Source organism: Mustela putorius, unplaced genomic scaffold (assembly GCF_011764305.1).
Source record: "Mustela putorius furo isolate JIRA1106 unplaced genomic scaffold, ASM1176430v1.1 tig00003845_pilon_pilon_pilon, whole genome shotgun sequence".
Classification (NCBI taxonomy): domain Eukaryota; kingdom Metazoa; phylum Chordata; class Mammalia; order Carnivora; family Mustelidae; genus Mustela; species Mustela putorius.
Window position 1 is genome coordinate 18,295,644 of NW_025421998.1, and position 18,220 is coordinate 18,313,863.

Below are 18,220 nucleotides of genomic sequence, written 5' to 3' on the forward strand. Positions count from 1 at the left end.
AACTGAGCTCTTGATTTCCTAGTCCATTCCTTCCACAGCCTTCCCTATCTCAGTAAATGACACCCATTATTCACCTAGTTGCTCAAGCCAAAAATGTAGGAAACATAAATTCCTCCCCCTTTTTATCTCCCAAATATAATCTATAAGCATAATTCTCCTTTACCTCCAAATGAGCCACTTCTATCACGTAAGCTAGTCTTTAGCCTCTTATCTGATGGTCCTGCTTCCTCTTTGGTCACCCTGTAATCCATTCTTGACCTCACTGTCAAGTTGATCCTTATAAAATATGAATCAGATCGTATTCATTCCCACTTAAAACATTCTAATGGCTGCCTACTGTACTTGAGGTAATAGTCAAGCTCCTTGCTGTAGCGTACAAGCCCTACGCAGTCTTGTCCCTGCATCTCTCTGTGACCTCACCATGTACTCCCTCCTCCTCCTCCCCACTCTCCATGTACCAACCACACATGTTGTGTTTGTCCCTTAAGTCAGTGTATTTCCTGTTTTGTAGTTTAGGTCCTGTCACCTGTCACCATCTCAGAGAAGCCTTCCTGGCCCCGTCTTTACAGCAATCTATCAGACCCCCTGTAGCCCCTCATTTTCTTTTAATTTTTCAAACCTACATCTAGATCTGAAGTTATTTTGTTGATTTATATGTTTTTCTCTGACCTTCTAGCTCTTATTAGCCATTTGAGAATTAAAAACCACCTTAGTCCATTTTATTTCCCCATCCTCAGTACCTGAAACAATGCCTGATACATAATGGATACACAGTATATACTTCTGAATAAACTATTTACAAAATAGCAATTTAATGATTTGATTTTCTGCTGTATCATCTCATTTTCTAGTGAAGGTTCCAAGTGGTTCTGAGAGAGCGGTTTAGCAGAAAGTAAAATGAAGAAAGTAAAACGCTAGTAAACCTGGCAAATCTTGGAACCATTATAAATCTTCTGTTGGCTATATTCTTAGAATAATATTTACTAAGAAGCTCTGTTTAAACATTTTTTCCCATTAAAACAATGGCATAAGCTAATATAAATAGATCCAAACATACTATTTGGCTTTTTACATATATTGGGTGTTCATTGGTAGGCAGTTAATTGCCTGAGAATTAGCTTCTAAAGTTAAATTCTAGAACAGTTCTCGAAAGTTCTCCAAAGAAGATTTTAGAAGTCACACTTGGTTTCTGATGAAACAGCCTAGACAGTTCTGTGTTTTTAATGACATTTGTTTTCAGAGGAAGCATTCCAAATATTTATGTAGAGGTTTAAGTACGTAGTTAAAGAACATGGCAGTAGTAAAGCTTTGAAATTCTAAACATACTCACTGTCCAAAACTGGAACTGGATTTGCATGATCAAAAAGTTTTAGTATACTTTTAGGCCAAAATGGGGTTAAATAATTTAGGAACATTTTCATTCAGCTTTTGACTGGTGATGAAAATAATTTATTTGCCTTCTAACACTTTTAAATCTGGTGTAGAAAAAGTAAATTTATAAAATGCACCTTTTAGTATCTGAACTGCAAAAAGGTCAAACTACTGAGAGTCACAACTATGAATCTAACTTCTGTGAGCTTGCATAATGTGATCCAGACCTTTGGTTTTTACTTCATTGGAGTTGACTTTTCTTCTACCTCACTGCTCATTCCCACTAAAGGAGTTGGAGTCCCTTACATTGTAAACTGGACATTTTCATGTTTATATACATCTTGGGTATGTTTTTAGGTGGTGTTAACCTTTTTCTAATCAGTTTCTTAAGTAGTTGAAATAGTAGTGATTTATTACTAGGGTATCATTCAAATATTTGCATTTTGGTGAACTGGTTCACAGATTTAACTGCTCTGGGTTTTGTTTTAGTTATTTCACTGAGCTACTACTTCAGCTTCCAGTAGTGTCAGTCTCTAGGTTCTGACATAAAAAACAAAAACAAAACCCAAGCCAAACCCTGGTCTCTATCTCTAAGTTTAAGATTCTTCATGCAGGTTGCCTTCAAGCAGCATAAGGGTGCTGTTTTCATAGAGTTCCAGGTTGCTTCTTTTGGAGAAGAAAAACTTATTATAAACATTTGTGATTTTTTTTTTTTTGCTTCTATATAGAGTATATTTATTTTAGAATTTTTTATGCTAATCTACAAATATTTTTTTAGGGTAAAGCCATTTTACTTTAAGATTATGCATCCAAACAAGGAAAGCATTGGTTTCCCTAAACTTAGGGTTGGAGCTAAACAGAACGAACGGTCTATGTTCTTCACAGTGTAATCAATGGAACTTGCTTTGCAGCGACCATTACACCATTACCTGCTTGACTGCCCTGTACCTTAACCTTTGAGGCATTTTCATTCCTACTGTTTCAACAGAGCACATACACATTATACACTTCCAGTTACTTTCTATTGGTAAAATGTTTACCACATTAAAATATAAGAAAACTCAAATTATAATGAACTCACTTTTTTTCTTAAAACAAAGACATATTAACATAGTAACTCCAATCCAAATTCATGGAAAAGAAATAATACTTCATGTTTTCAACTCCTAAGGATTCTTTGTTACATTGGACAGGGATTTATTTCCCAATTCAGAGGAAATTTGGGAAAAAGTAATATTATAAACAGGACTTATTTGTTAGTTAGTTAGTTAGTTGGTTAGTTAGTTATTTGCTGCTGTTGTTACTTTCATCCAGGTTTTCATAGTGTTCCTATGAAGACCGGAAGGAGTCATTCTCACTGCCTCACTATATACAAAGTAGAGTCATGGGGAATCATTGACTACTGACTGATCAAATGTAGCACATTTGGATAGTAGCAGTATCAAATGCTGCTTCCAGTTCATTTTTTATATCATGGGTATGCACCACTCCAGGCAGCTACATTTCTCTATCCTGAAGAAAGACCATTCCCCAAGACCAAATGAGATACCTTTCTTTGAACTTTCATTTCAAGGGTCCATCCCATTAAAGGTCTCATACTTCTTTAAGTTCAGTTTATTTGTTTATAAAACTTAATGCTGTCCTCTGGTTTTCAAATTTAAGATAACTGAATGAACTACTAAGAGTATCCTAATAAGTATGATGCTTCTTTCTGTATTCTTTACAGCTAGGAAAAGAAGCTGATCAGTAGCAAATAAGAAGTGTAGTTTCTCTGGTTTTAGATAATTTCAAGCCTTTTCTGCCATGATTTATATTCTTTTCTGATGTTCTCTAATTCAAGTATTTCTCTTTCCTTTAGGTTACTCACTATAAACAGTACCCACCCAATACAAGCAAAGTTTATTCCTACTTTGAATGCCGTGAAAAGAAGACAGAAAACTCCAAAATAAAGAAGGTGAAATACGAGGAAACAGTATTTTATGGGTTGCAGTACATTCTTAATAAGTACTTAAAAGGTATTATTTTTCCTAGTACATTTAAACACTGCTTTTATGTAACACTTCATAAATCTTCTCCTATATTGTTATATTCTGTGATTTCAAATAGTTAAATTTTGACATTTACTTAACTATTTTGACTGTTTCAGATGTTATTTTTGAATTGTAAAAAACTCTGTTAATTTGAATGCATTAAATCTTAAACTTTGGTGTATGGGCTTATTCTAAATATGAGAAAGAATTTCTGAAACTAATTCGGGAGTAAGTTTAGAAAAGTCAATAATTTTCTGAGGCTAACCTGGTATGTTTATAGATTTAAGTCATTAATTCACAGTAAAGGATTCATTATTCATCTAGAAATTCATTTTGAATTATGGTAGCAATTAGAATATTTTTGTCATAGTCTGTTTTATCTTAAAAGCCTATTTTTCAGAACTGCCTGACACTGTGGCCTTAGTTAAAATAGGTTTTAAAATGGAAAAACCGGGACGCCTGGGTGGCTCAGTTGGTTGGATGACTGCCTTCTGCTCAGGTCATGATCCTGGATTCCTGGGATCGAGTCCCGCATCAGGCTCCCAGCTCCATGGGGAGTCTGCTTCTCTCTCTGACCTTCTCCTCGCTCATGCTCTCTCTCACTGTCTCTCTCTCAAATAAATAAATAAAATATTTTTAAAAAAAAAAATAAATAAATAAAATGGAAAAACCCCCAAAATAATTTCTGTGCTTTTGTATTTGAAAGTCCATCGCTTCTCGGCCTTGTGGCTAAGATCAAGTTTTGTATGTGAATGTCCAGTTTGTTTTATAATGGTATTTCTAGGGTGAAAAAAGTTGACAAAGGTTTTTATACATTTTGGAAAATTTCATGTCTGAAGCCTTTTCAAATGAAAATAATCTCAGAAATGAAAAGAGATTAAGTTGAATTTTACAAAGATAATAATCTTTTCCCATAATCTTGGCAGTTTTAAGGTCAGATAAGTTCAGATATGTTATACCATTGAAAACCAACTTGAATATCCATAGTACTTTGCAGTAAGACTTCCCAAGATATTTTAAATGAGTTTTCTAGTAACCTTATATAAAGTCCTAAAGATTGATGTCATACTTTAGTTCTATAGCTTAAAAACTTTATAGAATATTATTAATTATAGCTCAGATCTGTTAATTGCCTGTTAGAGGCCAGCATTATGCCAAGTGCTTCATGTGTCTTAACTCACTTAGTTCTCATAGTCATTCTATAAGTAGGTACTCTACTATTATCCTCATTTTACAGCTAAAGATAACTAAAAGTGTATTTGAGGAGCAAACACTTAGTCCTTGTGAAAATTATTGGATTATCAGCCCCGAAGACACCCTTTATGAATAAAGTGAAAAGGTTCACCTGGAAAATTATCTGTATCAAATTTGAAGAAAAATTACAGTGATAAATCATCTTAGAAGTTAACTTATTACTGTGATTTAAAAAAATCCTTTTCGTGTAATGATTTTTTCTGCACATCTGCTTTTCAAATAAAAACTTCTGTATGCTTAGAGTGAACAAGCACAAGGGCAAATTCCTTTTCTGGCTGTGTGGTTGACTCTGGGTGATTATTTAACCTCTCAGTTCTTGGTTTTTTAATCCATAGAATGGTGAAATAGCTAGAGAGATTGATCCTACAGCAACTCAGCAACTTATAGAATGCCTTTAGAAATGTAAAAAGGAGGAATTTGTCTTTTCAGGTAAAGTAGTGACCAAAGAGAAGATCCAAGAAGCCAAAGAAGTGTATAGAGAGCATTTCCAGGATGATGTCTTTAATGAAAAGGGATGGAACTACATTCTTGAGGTAAAAAAAATGTTGTGTTTTGCTCTACTTTGGTTTTACTTTTAGTTCAAAATTTCTTACAAAGGAATTTGAGTAAAAGACTATAACTTTTTTCTATCTGTGACCCTAATATAATTACTATTTTAGATATTCTTGGAAAAGTTAAGGGTTACATTTAAATTTTTTTCTATAGCAGGTCTAAATAATTGGTTATAATATAAATGAATTATAATTTAAATCACTAGCATTTTTCAGAAAGGTGATTTGATCTTTTCTTTGAAGATGCGCTATGATTAAAAAGGGTGTGGTTATTTGGCAGTTGTAAAATTTAGGTCTTTTTTCTTGGCTATACATTATTTAAGGGAATAGATGTGGTGAGACTATCACTATACAGTAATTCTAGGAAATTTCCTTGACTGAATCATTGGGATGGTTCCGTGTCAGTCCATAAGGTTGATTTTTATTCTTTATTGTCCTGTGATATTCATACGTAGCATGTTTGGATCAATTACCTAAACTTTTTGAACATCCAAAGATCTGGGAATTGAGTTATGAGAGTTGAGTGTCCTCTGGTGGTGGTCTTCACTACAAAGATGGATTGGGAATGGGATCTTCTGGTATCTTGTCATGTAAAGTGTTAATTTATGTCTTAAAAACAAATGTCTTTTCCACTGTAGACTATCAAACACAAAATAATTAGAAATACTTCAACTTTCAGGCTTATATTGTAATACTGAGTTTTACTAATTTTTACTTATGGGTCTTTGAAGAAGTCAAGTAAGCATTATGTGCTATACTTTCCCTGTGTCTTAAGTAAGGTTAGTAAAATCTGTTGGCTAACCTACACTTACCTCATTTGGTTTGCTGGGAAGAGAACAGTGATAGATAGGTGGTAAGCTTATTAATATAATTCCCAGTAGCCAGGGTGATAAATCTTTTGATTTTATGGTCAGAGAATTTTAGGGATCTAATCTAGTCTCACCTAACCCTGTTTTAAGGATAGAGTCTGAGACCTAGAGATGTTAAATGACTTGCCCAAAGTCAGTATTTTTGAGTCCACGCTGCGGTTTCTAAGGCAGTATTCTTTCTGCTATATCATAAGGTCTTCCGGTGCTTCTCATTAAATGGATTTTTCTTTTATCTAGTTAACCTGTCCCTGGGATTTCTGAAATAATTTGCCTTCCTAGCCAAAATTTAGCCACACCGTTTACCTTTAAAAGAAAGGAGGCATAATTAAATACCCAATAACATACTCTGTAGCAAATGTGTTTCAGGCTAATTTTGGAGAGAACTGTTGCACTTGCATATTGATTCCCAAAGCTTTAGAAAGTATACTTAATGTTTGGTCTTTCTATTCCTAAAGTGGTTTCAGCCTACTACCAGAATAAAGAGAAAACCTATTTAAGATTCTTCCACTGGCAGGGATTTCTCTTTTCTCTTTTTTTCTTTTTCTTTATTTCTTCTTTCTTTTTTCTTGTTTTGTTTTGTTTAAGATTTTACTTATTTGAGAGCAAGAGACAAAGATAGTGAAAGAGAGCACAAGCAGGGAGGAGAGGGAGAAGCAAGCTCCCCACCAAGCAGGGAATCAGATGTGGGACTCTATCCCTGGACCCTGGGATCATGACTGGAGCCAGAAGGCAGACATTTAGCCGACCTAGCCACCCAGGCGCCCTTTCTTTTCATTTGTCGTCGTTTTATATTGCTAATGGCAGTCCCTTATTTTGTCTTTTAACCTTTAGCTTTTCTTTTATGAAAACAACTAAGAAGAAAGATAGTATTCTTGGAATATCTTTAAAATATGTCGGAATAAACCTTTTTTAAAAGAATGAGAAACTTTTTGATCAGTTTGAGATTATCTTCTAGTGAGAAATATTTTTAGCAGAAGTACTCTGATAACATAAAAGTTAAAAATTAGTATCAGTGCCTAAACTGTTAATAATTTTAGTTAATTTTATTTCAGGAGAATAAGAATATTCTGGTTATATTACTAGCAATATAGTAACATGTACAATTACAGTTTTTATGACAGTAAGTTTAGCTTCTGTAAAATATAAAGAACCTTATTAAAACAAGTAACTGGATGTCATCCGTTGAATGAATAAATTCATTATTGTCTTTTACCAGAAATACGATGGGCACCTTCCAATAGAAATAAAAGCTGTTCCTGAGGGCTATGTCATTCCCCGAGGAAATGTTCTCTTCACAGTGGAAAACACAGACCCAGAGTGTTACTGGCTTACAAATTGGATTGAGGTGAATTGTTTTATTCTGATTACTGTTTAACATCAATTAAGGATGTAAAAACCATTGAACTGGCATTCTTGTTTTAAAATTGCTACTAATAGGGCAATCCTGTCGGGACCCCTCTAACTCTTGAGAGCTATTTCTGTATCTTCACTTAATACACTTCAGACACACACACACACAAATAAATTTTTAAAAAATTTAATTGCTACTAATAAAGCTGTGTAATCTTCTACAATTTACTAAACCTTTCCAGGCCTCAGTTCTCTCATTTATAAAGTGACAGTTGGATTAAATAATCTAAGTTTCCTTCCAGTGAAATCTAGTGTTCTGAGACTTTATCTAAGTGAAATTATTAAGAACTATTACTATTAAAGCTCAGTTGTCTTCTCTCTTGTTTGTTGCAATCCTAAATGTATATTATCATAGAGAAAACCGAGGAAAGTAGCACAGGTTTATTTTTTAGTAACTTAGGATATTTTGTGGATATTCTGTTCTAATTATACTAAAGGAATTTTGTTCAGATTTTTAACAACAGATTTCTTCCTTATCTAATCAGTTTAGAGCCTGTGTTTTACCACCTGATATTTCTTTCTAAACAACACTCAGGACTTGCTAATCATTTTAATTTCTAAGCCCAAAAAGGAGGATACACTAGAGACTCTGAGGAAGGCTCTTTGTTTTTGTTTCATCTGTACCTAAGTAGTCCTATTTTCGCATGCTCATAGTTTTTTTAAAGATCTTATTTATTTATTTGACAGACAGAGATCACAAGTAGGCAGAGAGGCAGGCAGAGAGAGGAGGAAGGAGGCTCCCTGCTGAGCAGAGAGCCCGATGGCGGGGCTCCATCCCAGGACCCTGGGATCATGACCTGAGCCGAAGGCAGAGGCTTTAACCCACTGAGCCACCCAGGCGCCACTAGAACTAATTCTTTAACTTAGTATTTATTGGTTAAACTACTTTGTTGTTATATTGTAAAATCATACATTTGAGGTTATTTATAAGTACTGGAAAATTTAAAAAAGAATATAAGAGGTCCAAGAATATGTTTGAAATACATTTTCGAAATTGACAGAAAATTTAAAACGCAAAATTAACTGGGCCCTTTATGGGACATCAACTTATAGTAGGCTAATAGGCCCAGGAAAAATGTCCAGTTGCCCAAAATAATGACTTAAAGTAGTTTACTGCAGTGTTTTAAAACTTTGAATTGACTGAAAACTTACTAGTTTTTATATAGTTGTGATAGTATTTTTACTGGGAAGTACTAGACTTTAAGAGGATGGTATTATAAAAACACAAAAGGAATAGTTATCCAAAGTTACCTTCAGTGCCAGAATATCCCAAGCAGATAAATCTTATTTTGAAAATCATCATCTATGGGTAACTTTTTTCACTTTTATTTTCTGATTGAGGGTTTAGTCAATAAGTACTTGCCCTTGTATCTAATTGAACGGCCATAGAGCAGATATTTATGGACATGGAGGACTAATTCCCAGCTCACCTTGCTTCATGTATGTTTTTATTTTCTTCAGAAAGTGAAAAAAACACTAGCTTTAAAAAAGCAACAACAAAAACCCTTTTGAAATAATCATTATTTTGGTGTATTTCACTAGACAACCATAAAGTTAAAAATGTTATATTTAGACAACTTGTTATTTACAAACTTAAAAATGTTGTTCAGGCAATCCTTGATTTAAAACATTTTAAATAGCACTAAATAGTATTCCTTCCAGTGACCTTGCCCAGTGTATGTTCAGAGTTATTGCTAATATTCTTTGCTATTCACTGTACACTGATTTTTAAAACCCACTAAAATTATTGAATTACTTTATCAATATCAATAGTGGTGCTAGAAATTGGCAATCAGATTTCAAAACATGTTTAGAAGAGCCCAAGGGTTCTGTAAAGATGTCTCAGACTTACAAAGGGGCTGAGGATTGAACACATTGTGCTAAACATAACCACCTCTTCCAACCAAAAAGCAAAACGAAACCTTTTTGCTGTTAAAAAGAATTATAAAATAGACAGTGACCACACAGTTTTATAGCATATGCAGAAATATTTCATGTATCTTTCTTAAAATGAGTTGATAAAAGTCAAGAACATAAAGCACAACTCAGTGAATAGAATTCTCTAGGGCTAAGCAAAAACATCGCTGAACTAAATAACCTACTGGTAGTCATAATAGATCTAAGGAAAAATTAGATCCAGGACTATGTAGAGAAGTAAATGATTAACTTCTTTAGCCCCACACTGTTCAAAGTGTATTCCCATGCTGGTCCATAAACTATTTGATGCAGGTCCACATTAAATATAGTAATTGAGGATAACCAAACTTATTTAGAAACTTTCATGGTAATTGCCGTAATACCTAAGTGTGAATGTATTTTATAAAACTATTTGTCCATGACAGATTGAAAATTAAAAAAAAAAATTTGTCCTTTATCACAGTTTTTCTAAATATTACTTGCTTCGTTGGCGCTTTGACTAAAAACTAGGTAATTTGATGTTCTGTACTACTAAGATCCTGTAGTGCTTATCCTTTGTGTTGATGATTTGAAAGCTAAGCTATGCACTATCTCCGGATTGCACTCGGTGGGCATCCTGCTCGACAGTTCAGATGTCTAATTGGTATTTCTGGTAGTACGGAGGTCTAGGACATACCTCCAGAGAAAGCAGGGATTTTACTCAGAAAGAAATCGGTATTTTATATCCTAATATTTGTGATTGATTTTATCACTACAGACTATTCTTGTTCAGTCCTGGTATCCAATCACAGTGGCCACAAATTCTAGAGAGCAAAAGAAAATATTGGCCAAATATTTGCTGGAGACATCTGGTAACTTAAATGGTCTGGAATACAAGTTACATGATTTTGGCTACAGAGGAGTTTCTTCCCAAGAGGTAAGAAACTGAAATGAACTTCATTTCATAGAATGTGGTTTGTTGGTTAGAATGGTAATCTAAATTATAAATTTGGGGGATGTTACTGATACTGATCTTGTTTCTGAATAGACTACATTTTAAAACTCCAGACATTCAGTCAATAGATATATATTAAGTACTTACTATGTGTTAGCCTCTGTTCAGAGTATGTGAAATGAAGCTTTCAACAAATGCCCCTCTCCTTTACATATCGAATGGATGGATGGATGTATAATGTTATATATTATAATAAATACAGTAGGTGTCAGATTATGTTCTACAGAAAGGCACAAGGCAGAGTAAGGAAAAAGAGGCTGGTGGGAAATGAGGGTGGGTCACGATTCAGTCGGTCTCTCTGCCAGAAGTAACAGTTGGCTCCTTAAATGTTTAGGAGACACTAGATATTTGTCATAGGAACTGTTATCTCTGCTAAGAATGGCTTGAAGACAGGAATTATCTTGAGAGATGAACTTTATACCTCAAAATATGAGTCTTTTTCTTTTGTTGGATTTTGGTGTGTGGTTTATTTTCCAGACTGCTGGCATAGGAGCATCTGCTCATTTGGTTAACTTCAAAGGAACAGATACAGTAGCAGGAATTGCTTTTGTTAAAAAATACTATGGAACAAAAGATCCTGTTCCAGGCTATTCTGTTCCAGCAGCAGAACACAGGTACAATTCTGTTTTCATCCTCCTATTATCTAAACATTTGTTTTCTAAAATGACTTTTTTCACTCTTGTGTTGGTGATTCAGTGATGTTTTTCTTAATTACAAGCCAGTAACTACAGTAAATCTTCACAAATATAAGCAATATGAATGAATTAATTCAGTATTTATACTAGGTATTAAAGATTAGGTAGAGAACTTGGAACCATCCTAATAAAAACCACTGAAGAGCTTTCTTTTGACTCTTAAGTTGCCGTGTAAGTTTTAAGAATTTTTAAAAGAACTGCTCTGTTGCCGCATGCAGATACGTTTTATTTGTTAAATCTAGGAGCACTCCCTGTAAAACTTGGGTCGCTTTTTCTCTTTTCCTGCTTTCTACATGCCCTGCAAGTTGTCAGCTGGACCCAGTACCATCAACTGTAGAAGAACAAGGCACTCTGATGAAAGGAGGGGGTTCAGATTCTTTTCATGCTACCTTATCAGATATGGCTAAACCAGCTCAAGTCACTGTAAAAGGCAGTTACAATCCAGAGTGCAACTGTTCTGCTCCCACTTTACTAAAACTTTACTGAAAGTCCGTGGAGCTTTTACAGTGTATGCCAAACCTAATTTCTTGTTCTTAATAGCAAAAATTATTTACAGTAATCAGTTTGGGGGAGTTTATTAAGTTTTACTCCTACTTCGATATCACAGGGTGCTAAAACCACCAGTGAGGTTTTCTCCAAGGCAATCTACTGGGTGCTGTAAGGGATAGAAAAATACAAGAAATTGACCCTTCCTATATCAGTATAAAAATAATAGACTAGCAACTTTCTGCTCTGTTGATGAAGTACTTTTAAAGAGATGAAAGTGCTCTAGTGCTGCAAGGGAAGGAAAGGAAAGATGTTACTTCGCTGGCAGGATCAAGAAAGCTTTTTATAGGGGCGCCTGGGTGGCTCAGTGGGTTAAGCCACTGCCTTCGGCTCAGGTCATGATCTCGGGGTCCTGGGATCAAGTCCCGCATGGGGCTCTCTGCTCAGCAGGGGGCCTGCTTCCCTTCCTCTCTCTCTGCCTGCCTCTCTGCCTGCTTGTGATCTCTCTCTGTCAAATAAATAAATAAAATCTTTAAAAATAAAAAAAAGAAAGCTTTTTATAGAGATGGTTATGTGAAATCTTCACTTCTTGAAGGAATGGCAAAATTTATGGCAGACATGAGAGAGCAATCCTTCTGAGTAAATCTAATCACATGCCTACCACAGGTCAGGGATTGTCCTGAGAAAGCAAGAGTGAAAGAGGAGATGGAATGTGTTCAGGGAATATGGGCTGAAACATAATAGGGATTTTGTTGGGAACATAGAGTAAACTGAAAAAATAGATTAGTTAAGGCCCTCAGATTCATTTGACATTGAATGTTAACTGTGTATATCATGCTAGGTTAATCTAATTATTTTTTCAAATGGGAGTGAGCATTGAAGTTTTGAGCATAAGGAGCTTTGACATCAGATAAATACTTTATGAAGATTGTTTTGATAGCAGGATATCCTGTGAATTGACAGAAACAAGAAGTTAGGCTGAATAGAAAACTTGCAGCAGTTTAGAGAGATGACAAGGTGCACACCCTGTGGCTCTGAATGGAAAGAAGTCGCTGAAAATGAGCAATGGCTTGGGAGATGAAACTGCTAGAACTTGATGATTAGATTGGGACTGGTAGATGGTAAATTCTGTAAATATTCATGGGAAATGCTGTATCATGACATTAGGGCCTTGTTGAATGCTCTCATGAGTCAAGGCTCATGAAAGTGGGAACACAGGGATGTCATCAACAGATGAAGGCTCTAGGATTACAGTAGTTTTATTTTGGACTTAGATGTATGTATATCTTCTAAAAACTTGAGTAGTATCTGCGGCCACCTGGATGGCTTAGTGTGTTGAGCAGATGGCTCTTCATTTTAGCCCCGTTCTGATCTCAGGGTCCTGGGATCGAGCGCTGTATCAGATTCCACACTCAGAAGGAAGTCTGCTTGTCCCTCTCCCTCTGCTCCTTCCCCCCATTCATGCTCTCTCGAATAAATAAATAAATAAATCTTTAAAAAAATAAAAAGACACACACAAAAATAATATATATATATGACTCTTCACTAATGGTTTTGTTTTCACAAGTATGATACTATAAATCTGAGAATAAAGATATGTCTTCCTTAGGGTTTCCATGTTAAAACAGGATGTCTCATAATATTTATTGCATTTATAAATTTGTCCCTTTTAATATATAAGAATATTTCAGATGTTCCTAAATGGAAAAGTATTTTGAACAGTAGCATGGTATAGTGAAGAAGCTTTGAACTAAAAGCTGGGAAATCTGAGTGACCCAGTAAACCTTACAGCTGACAGTCAGGGTGGCCCTGGGCAGGTTGCTTACCTCTCCCTTCCCGAGTTTGTCCATCCAGCCAAACAAAAGGAGGAGCTAAAATGCAAGTCTCCAACATTAGCAGGTCATTAAGGATAAATGAGCTAACATCTAAAACAACTTGAAAATAAGAGAACTCTAAAAGCCATTATTGTTACAAATATTTTAAGGAATATATGAATCTGGACTTACGTATATGCTGTTATCGTTTGTTTTAAAAAAAAAAAAAACCCACTGAACCCAAAGATGTAGGGAGAGTTTGGTTGACCAAGAAACTTAAGAGAAGTATTAGACTATTTAATGTGGAACCCAACTTAAAATTGTACATCATGTGGTTAAGAAAATGCATACTTTTTTGAGCTTACGTAAAACTACCTTGTTAAACTATATAAGTAAAACAAAAATCAATAGAACATTGAGGAGGAAAAAAATATGCTATTTATAAACTTTTCCTTAAACTTTGGAAAGTTGTCAGTTTGATTTGATGACTGGAATAATCGCATTAGTAGAATTCATTGAACAGATATTTATATAAGCTCCATATACCAAATACTATTATCAGAAGAATAGGTGTTACAATTGGATTATGTAAAGGGTGCTGTAGGATATGTCTCCCTGGTGATCAATATAATAAAGATAATCACCTTCCTGCCTAACAAGTAGATCTGGAGTCCAGAAGAAGAACCGGGACTAAGGTATAGATTTTGGAAACCCTTATCACAAGTGGTTTTTGTTGTTGTTTTTAAAAGCTAGTATTTTTCACACAAGGAGGTGGATGGAGGAAAGCATGTACCAGGTCAGAGCTTATAGTTAGACTGAAGGGGAGAACACAGCCTCCGAGGCAGACTGGAACCATAGAAATAGGAAAAAAATAAAATAAAAATGGTGGAGAGGTCTCTGAAGTTATGGGAAAGAAAGCTTCAAGGAAGTTCAGGTGCCAGAGAGGAAGCAAGTAAAAGACTACAAATGAACAACAAAGTGGTGGTGGGTGATGCAAGGAGCAGAGGGAGGGGACTGTTGATACCAGCACTGGACAGGCAGCACTGTGTGGGCGGCCAGCTTTGCCTGTACGAGTTCATTCTTACATTGCAAAGCTTTCTCGTTTTGGTATTCTTTGAGCTCAATTTTCTCCATCCTTATAAAGAGGACAGTAGTAGTTCTTGATGTAGATGGGGCTTCTATTCATTCATGTCTTAATTATCCCTTTCACCTGCAGATGCTGGCATGAAGTAGGGAGTTGGATTCGTAGCTACTGGCAGCCTCTGTACTTGTCAGGAGCAGTGTTTGCTCTAAAATAAGTTTTATGTGAATAGACCTGCTGTGTCTCCATTTCATACAAAAGTTATCACTGAGTAGCTAAGTCTTTATAACCCTGAAGTGTACATGCTCTGTTAGCACCAACATATCACTGACTGCATGGGGAAATAGTTTACTTCAGTCCTTGAGAGGGAAAAAACAAAACCCGAGGGGTGCCTGCGTGGCTCAGTGGGTTAAAGCCTCTGCCTTCAGCTCAGGTCATGATCCCAGGATTCTGGGATTGAGCCCCACATTGGGCTTTCTGCTCACCAGGGAGCCTGCTTCTCCCTCTCTCTCTGCCTGCCTCTCTGCCTACTGTGATCTCTGTCTGTCAAATAAATAAATAAAATCTTTAAAATTTAAAAAAAAAACAAAGAAAAAATAAATATTTTTTAAAAACACCTGTAATGGAATGACAGTTTCAATCATAGATTAGTGTAACTCTTCAGTTTTGAAATAAACTTGAACCTACATGGGCCTATACAATAAATGAATGGGTTGTCTTCCCATTATTTTACGTAGAAAAATGGATGGGGTAGAGATGAAGACTAGAAAATTAGGGAGAAGAAAAAATGGTTTGGCATGAGGAATTGGTAACAGTTTTCAAATTCATTATTAAATTGTTTGACTAGGGGCACCTGGGTGGCTCAGTGGATTAAGCCTCTGCCTTCGGCTCAGGTCATGATCTCAGGGTCCTGGGATCGAGCCCCATATCAGGCTCTCTGCTCAGCGGGGAGCCCACTTCCTCCTCTCTCTTTCTCTCTGCCTGCCTCTCTGCTTACTTGTGATCTCTGTCTGTCAAATAAATAAATAAAATCTTTAAAAAAAAATTGTTTGACCTATACTTATTAACTAAGAAGTGCTTGTTATATATTATTAATCTTATTCAAGAAGAATCATTATTGAGGACATTTTAAAAATCACTGTTGCAGTTTCTGCCTAATAGAAACTCTCATATTTTATTTCCCATCTTAATTATGTTTTGCCCAAACTATTAAAATTCTTATATTCCCTGGGCATGTATTAATTAGTAGTGGATACTCTATAGCTGAAATAAATGGCTGCCTGTAATTGGCCATTTAAAGGTATAACTGGTAAAGGGTTAGTTGACTATATGTACATACAGTACAGTACAAATAATTGTGTAAGTAATTGCCGTTAAGTATAAGATTTTTAAAGTTAAGATAGACAAATATATGTCCCTGCTATTATTGGTATATGGTTTGGAAAACTCACAGAAGGGAGCCAAGTGCTTGCATTGCCTAGCAAAATAATAGGAATATGTAGTCATTCTTTCTGACATTTTGGCATTCAGGAGTTGCTTTTTTTAGTTAAGTGATTTGGTTTGATTTTTTAAGTAAACTCCACACCCAGCATGGGGCATGAACTCACAACCCTGAGATCAGGAGTCACATGCTATACTGACTGAGCCAGCCAGGCACCCCTAGTGCACTGATTTTAAATGAGCAGGTTCAGGAATACAAAAAGAGTTGGGTGACTATGACTTTAAGAGTTAAAATAACTATGGGACAGGAATAAGATTTCTTATACTCTTAAACATTAGCCAAGGGGTAGTGTGGCCCAAATAGTCAACAACCTTATGATGTGTATTCATTAAGCTAAATCACTCACCTTCTTTGTGATGTTGATGGTGTAAGTATAGTGCATGAGAAGTGATTCAGGAGTAGATAATGTGTCTGCCTAAGTAAATCTGTTTTCATTTTATTTCCTAGTACCATAACAGCCTGGGGGAAAGACCGTGAAAAAGATGCTTTTGAACATATAGTAACACAGTTTTCATCAGTGCCTGTATCTGTGGTCAGCGATAGCTATGACATTTACAACGCATGTGAAAAAATATGGGGTGAAGACCTAAGACATTTAATACTGTCAAGAAGTACAGAGGCACCACTAATAATTAGACCTGATTCTGGAAATCCTCTGGACACTGTATTGAAGGTAAATTTTAACACATAACTTGATTATTAAAATGCCTATAGATGAGCTATATTAGTACTATTTTAATTTCATTTGTGCACATACCATTTCAGAACTATTTTAGCATTACAGCCCAAGGAGGGTAATAAATTTGTCCAAGGATACATACAGCTCTGGGTTAGTTGTGTATCATCAAATAGATAATAATGTTGAACAGATATTTTCTACATACCTTGAAAATTAATTAGTAACATTATGGATACCTGGGTGGCTCAGTGGAGTAAGCATCTGCCTTCCGACTCAGGTCATGATCCCAGGGTTCTGGGATCGAGTCCCACATCAGGCTCCCTGCTCAGTGGGGTCTGCTTCTACTCTCCCTCTGCCTGATGCCCCCCCTTTTTGTGCTCTCCTGCCCTCCCTCTCTCTCTCTGGGAAATAAAATATTAAAAAAAAGAAAGAAAATTAATTAGTAATATTAATCCTGTGATTTGGTTACCAATTTTGTGGTTTTTCTTTACCACAAATCATTGCTATACCTTTGAAGTTTTTAGTGCAGAAGAAATACATGTAAGGTGACATGGAAAAAAAAGAATTCAAAAATTCTTTTCAGGTAGTGATTCTTTGGAGCTACTGTTGATCCTCAATGTAGCGTTGCTGCTTTGCTTTTTTTTTTTTTTTTTTTTTTTAAGCATTCAGGACTTGGTTTGCCTTCTCTGGAAATCATTAGTAAAAGCAGGTTATTTGGTGCCTACTACTAGAAAAATATTGTGTTAAGTGCTTTACTTAAGCTGTGTCATTTCATTTCTATGAAGATGTGTGATAAATATTACCATCTCTTTTATAGACAAAGCAACAGGCTTAGAGAGGTTAAAATAACTTGCTAAAGGTCACACAACCTGTAAAATATGCCAGGTATCCAATATAGATCTTTGTAGCTCCTGCCTTCGCACTTCACCAGACTTTCCCAACTAATGATTAGATGATAAGTTACCCCTTGAGAAAGGGGGATAGAGAACCAAGGAAGTCTTTTCCTATCCCATTCAGTAACAGGCAGTTTTGAAGATCTTAATCTGAAATACTAACAAATTGGGTTTTAGCAAATTTAACGGGTTTCATGTGTTCCCTGTTGCCTAATAAAAATGTACTGACCTAATTAAGAATAAACCAAGCCATCCGTATGGAATTTTCTCATTGGTAAACTCTTCATTTAGGAAAAGGGAGTGATTCGGGGTAAATATATGTCTGGTAGGTCTTTTGTAAGTTCTGACCCAAGCTTTCTGAGAAATTTTAGATCAGTGTTCAGGAATTTCAGCTGTTCTAAAACTTAGTAGGCAGTGAATGAGTGGGATGATTTATATAATACGCAATTTGTCTTTAAAAAAATGGGTGTCACCTTTAAATAAGAACTTCTGAGAAACTTGGGCTGTATATGCTTCATTTCGTGCTTTGTAATCATAGTTTGAGGTTTTATAATTCAGATGGATTATATTTCGTTCTATCAGACAGAATAAGCCAAACTGGGGCACCTGCTTGGCACAGTTGGTTAAGCCTCCAACTCTTGATTCGGCTCAGGTCATGGATCTCAGGGTTGTAGG

At 35.6% G+C, this 18,220-nt stretch overlaps 1 protein-coding gene across 1 annotated transcript in view; it reads left to right on the forward strand.

Moving 5' to 3' along the window:
* NAMPT (nicotinamide phosphoribosyltransferase) overlaps positions 1 to 18,220 on the forward strand; it is a 40,650-nt gene that overhangs the window by 12,412 nt on the left and 10,018 nt on the right. Inside the window, exons 2-7 of the mRNA XM_045089671.1 lie at positions 3,230 to 3,386; positions 5,085 to 5,188; positions 7,292 to 7,420; positions 10,160 to 10,318; positions 10,874 to 11,010; positions 16,421 to 16,646. Of these exons, the coding sequence (XP_044945606.1) occupies positions 3,230 to 3,386; positions 5,085 to 5,188; positions 7,292 to 7,420; positions 10,160 to 10,318; positions 10,874 to 11,010; positions 16,421 to 16,646 (912 nt within the window). The remainder of the gene's footprint in view (positions 1 to 3,229; positions 3,387 to 5,084; positions 5,189 to 7,291; positions 7,421 to 10,159; positions 10,319 to 10,873; positions 11,011 to 16,420; positions 16,647 to 18,220) is intronic.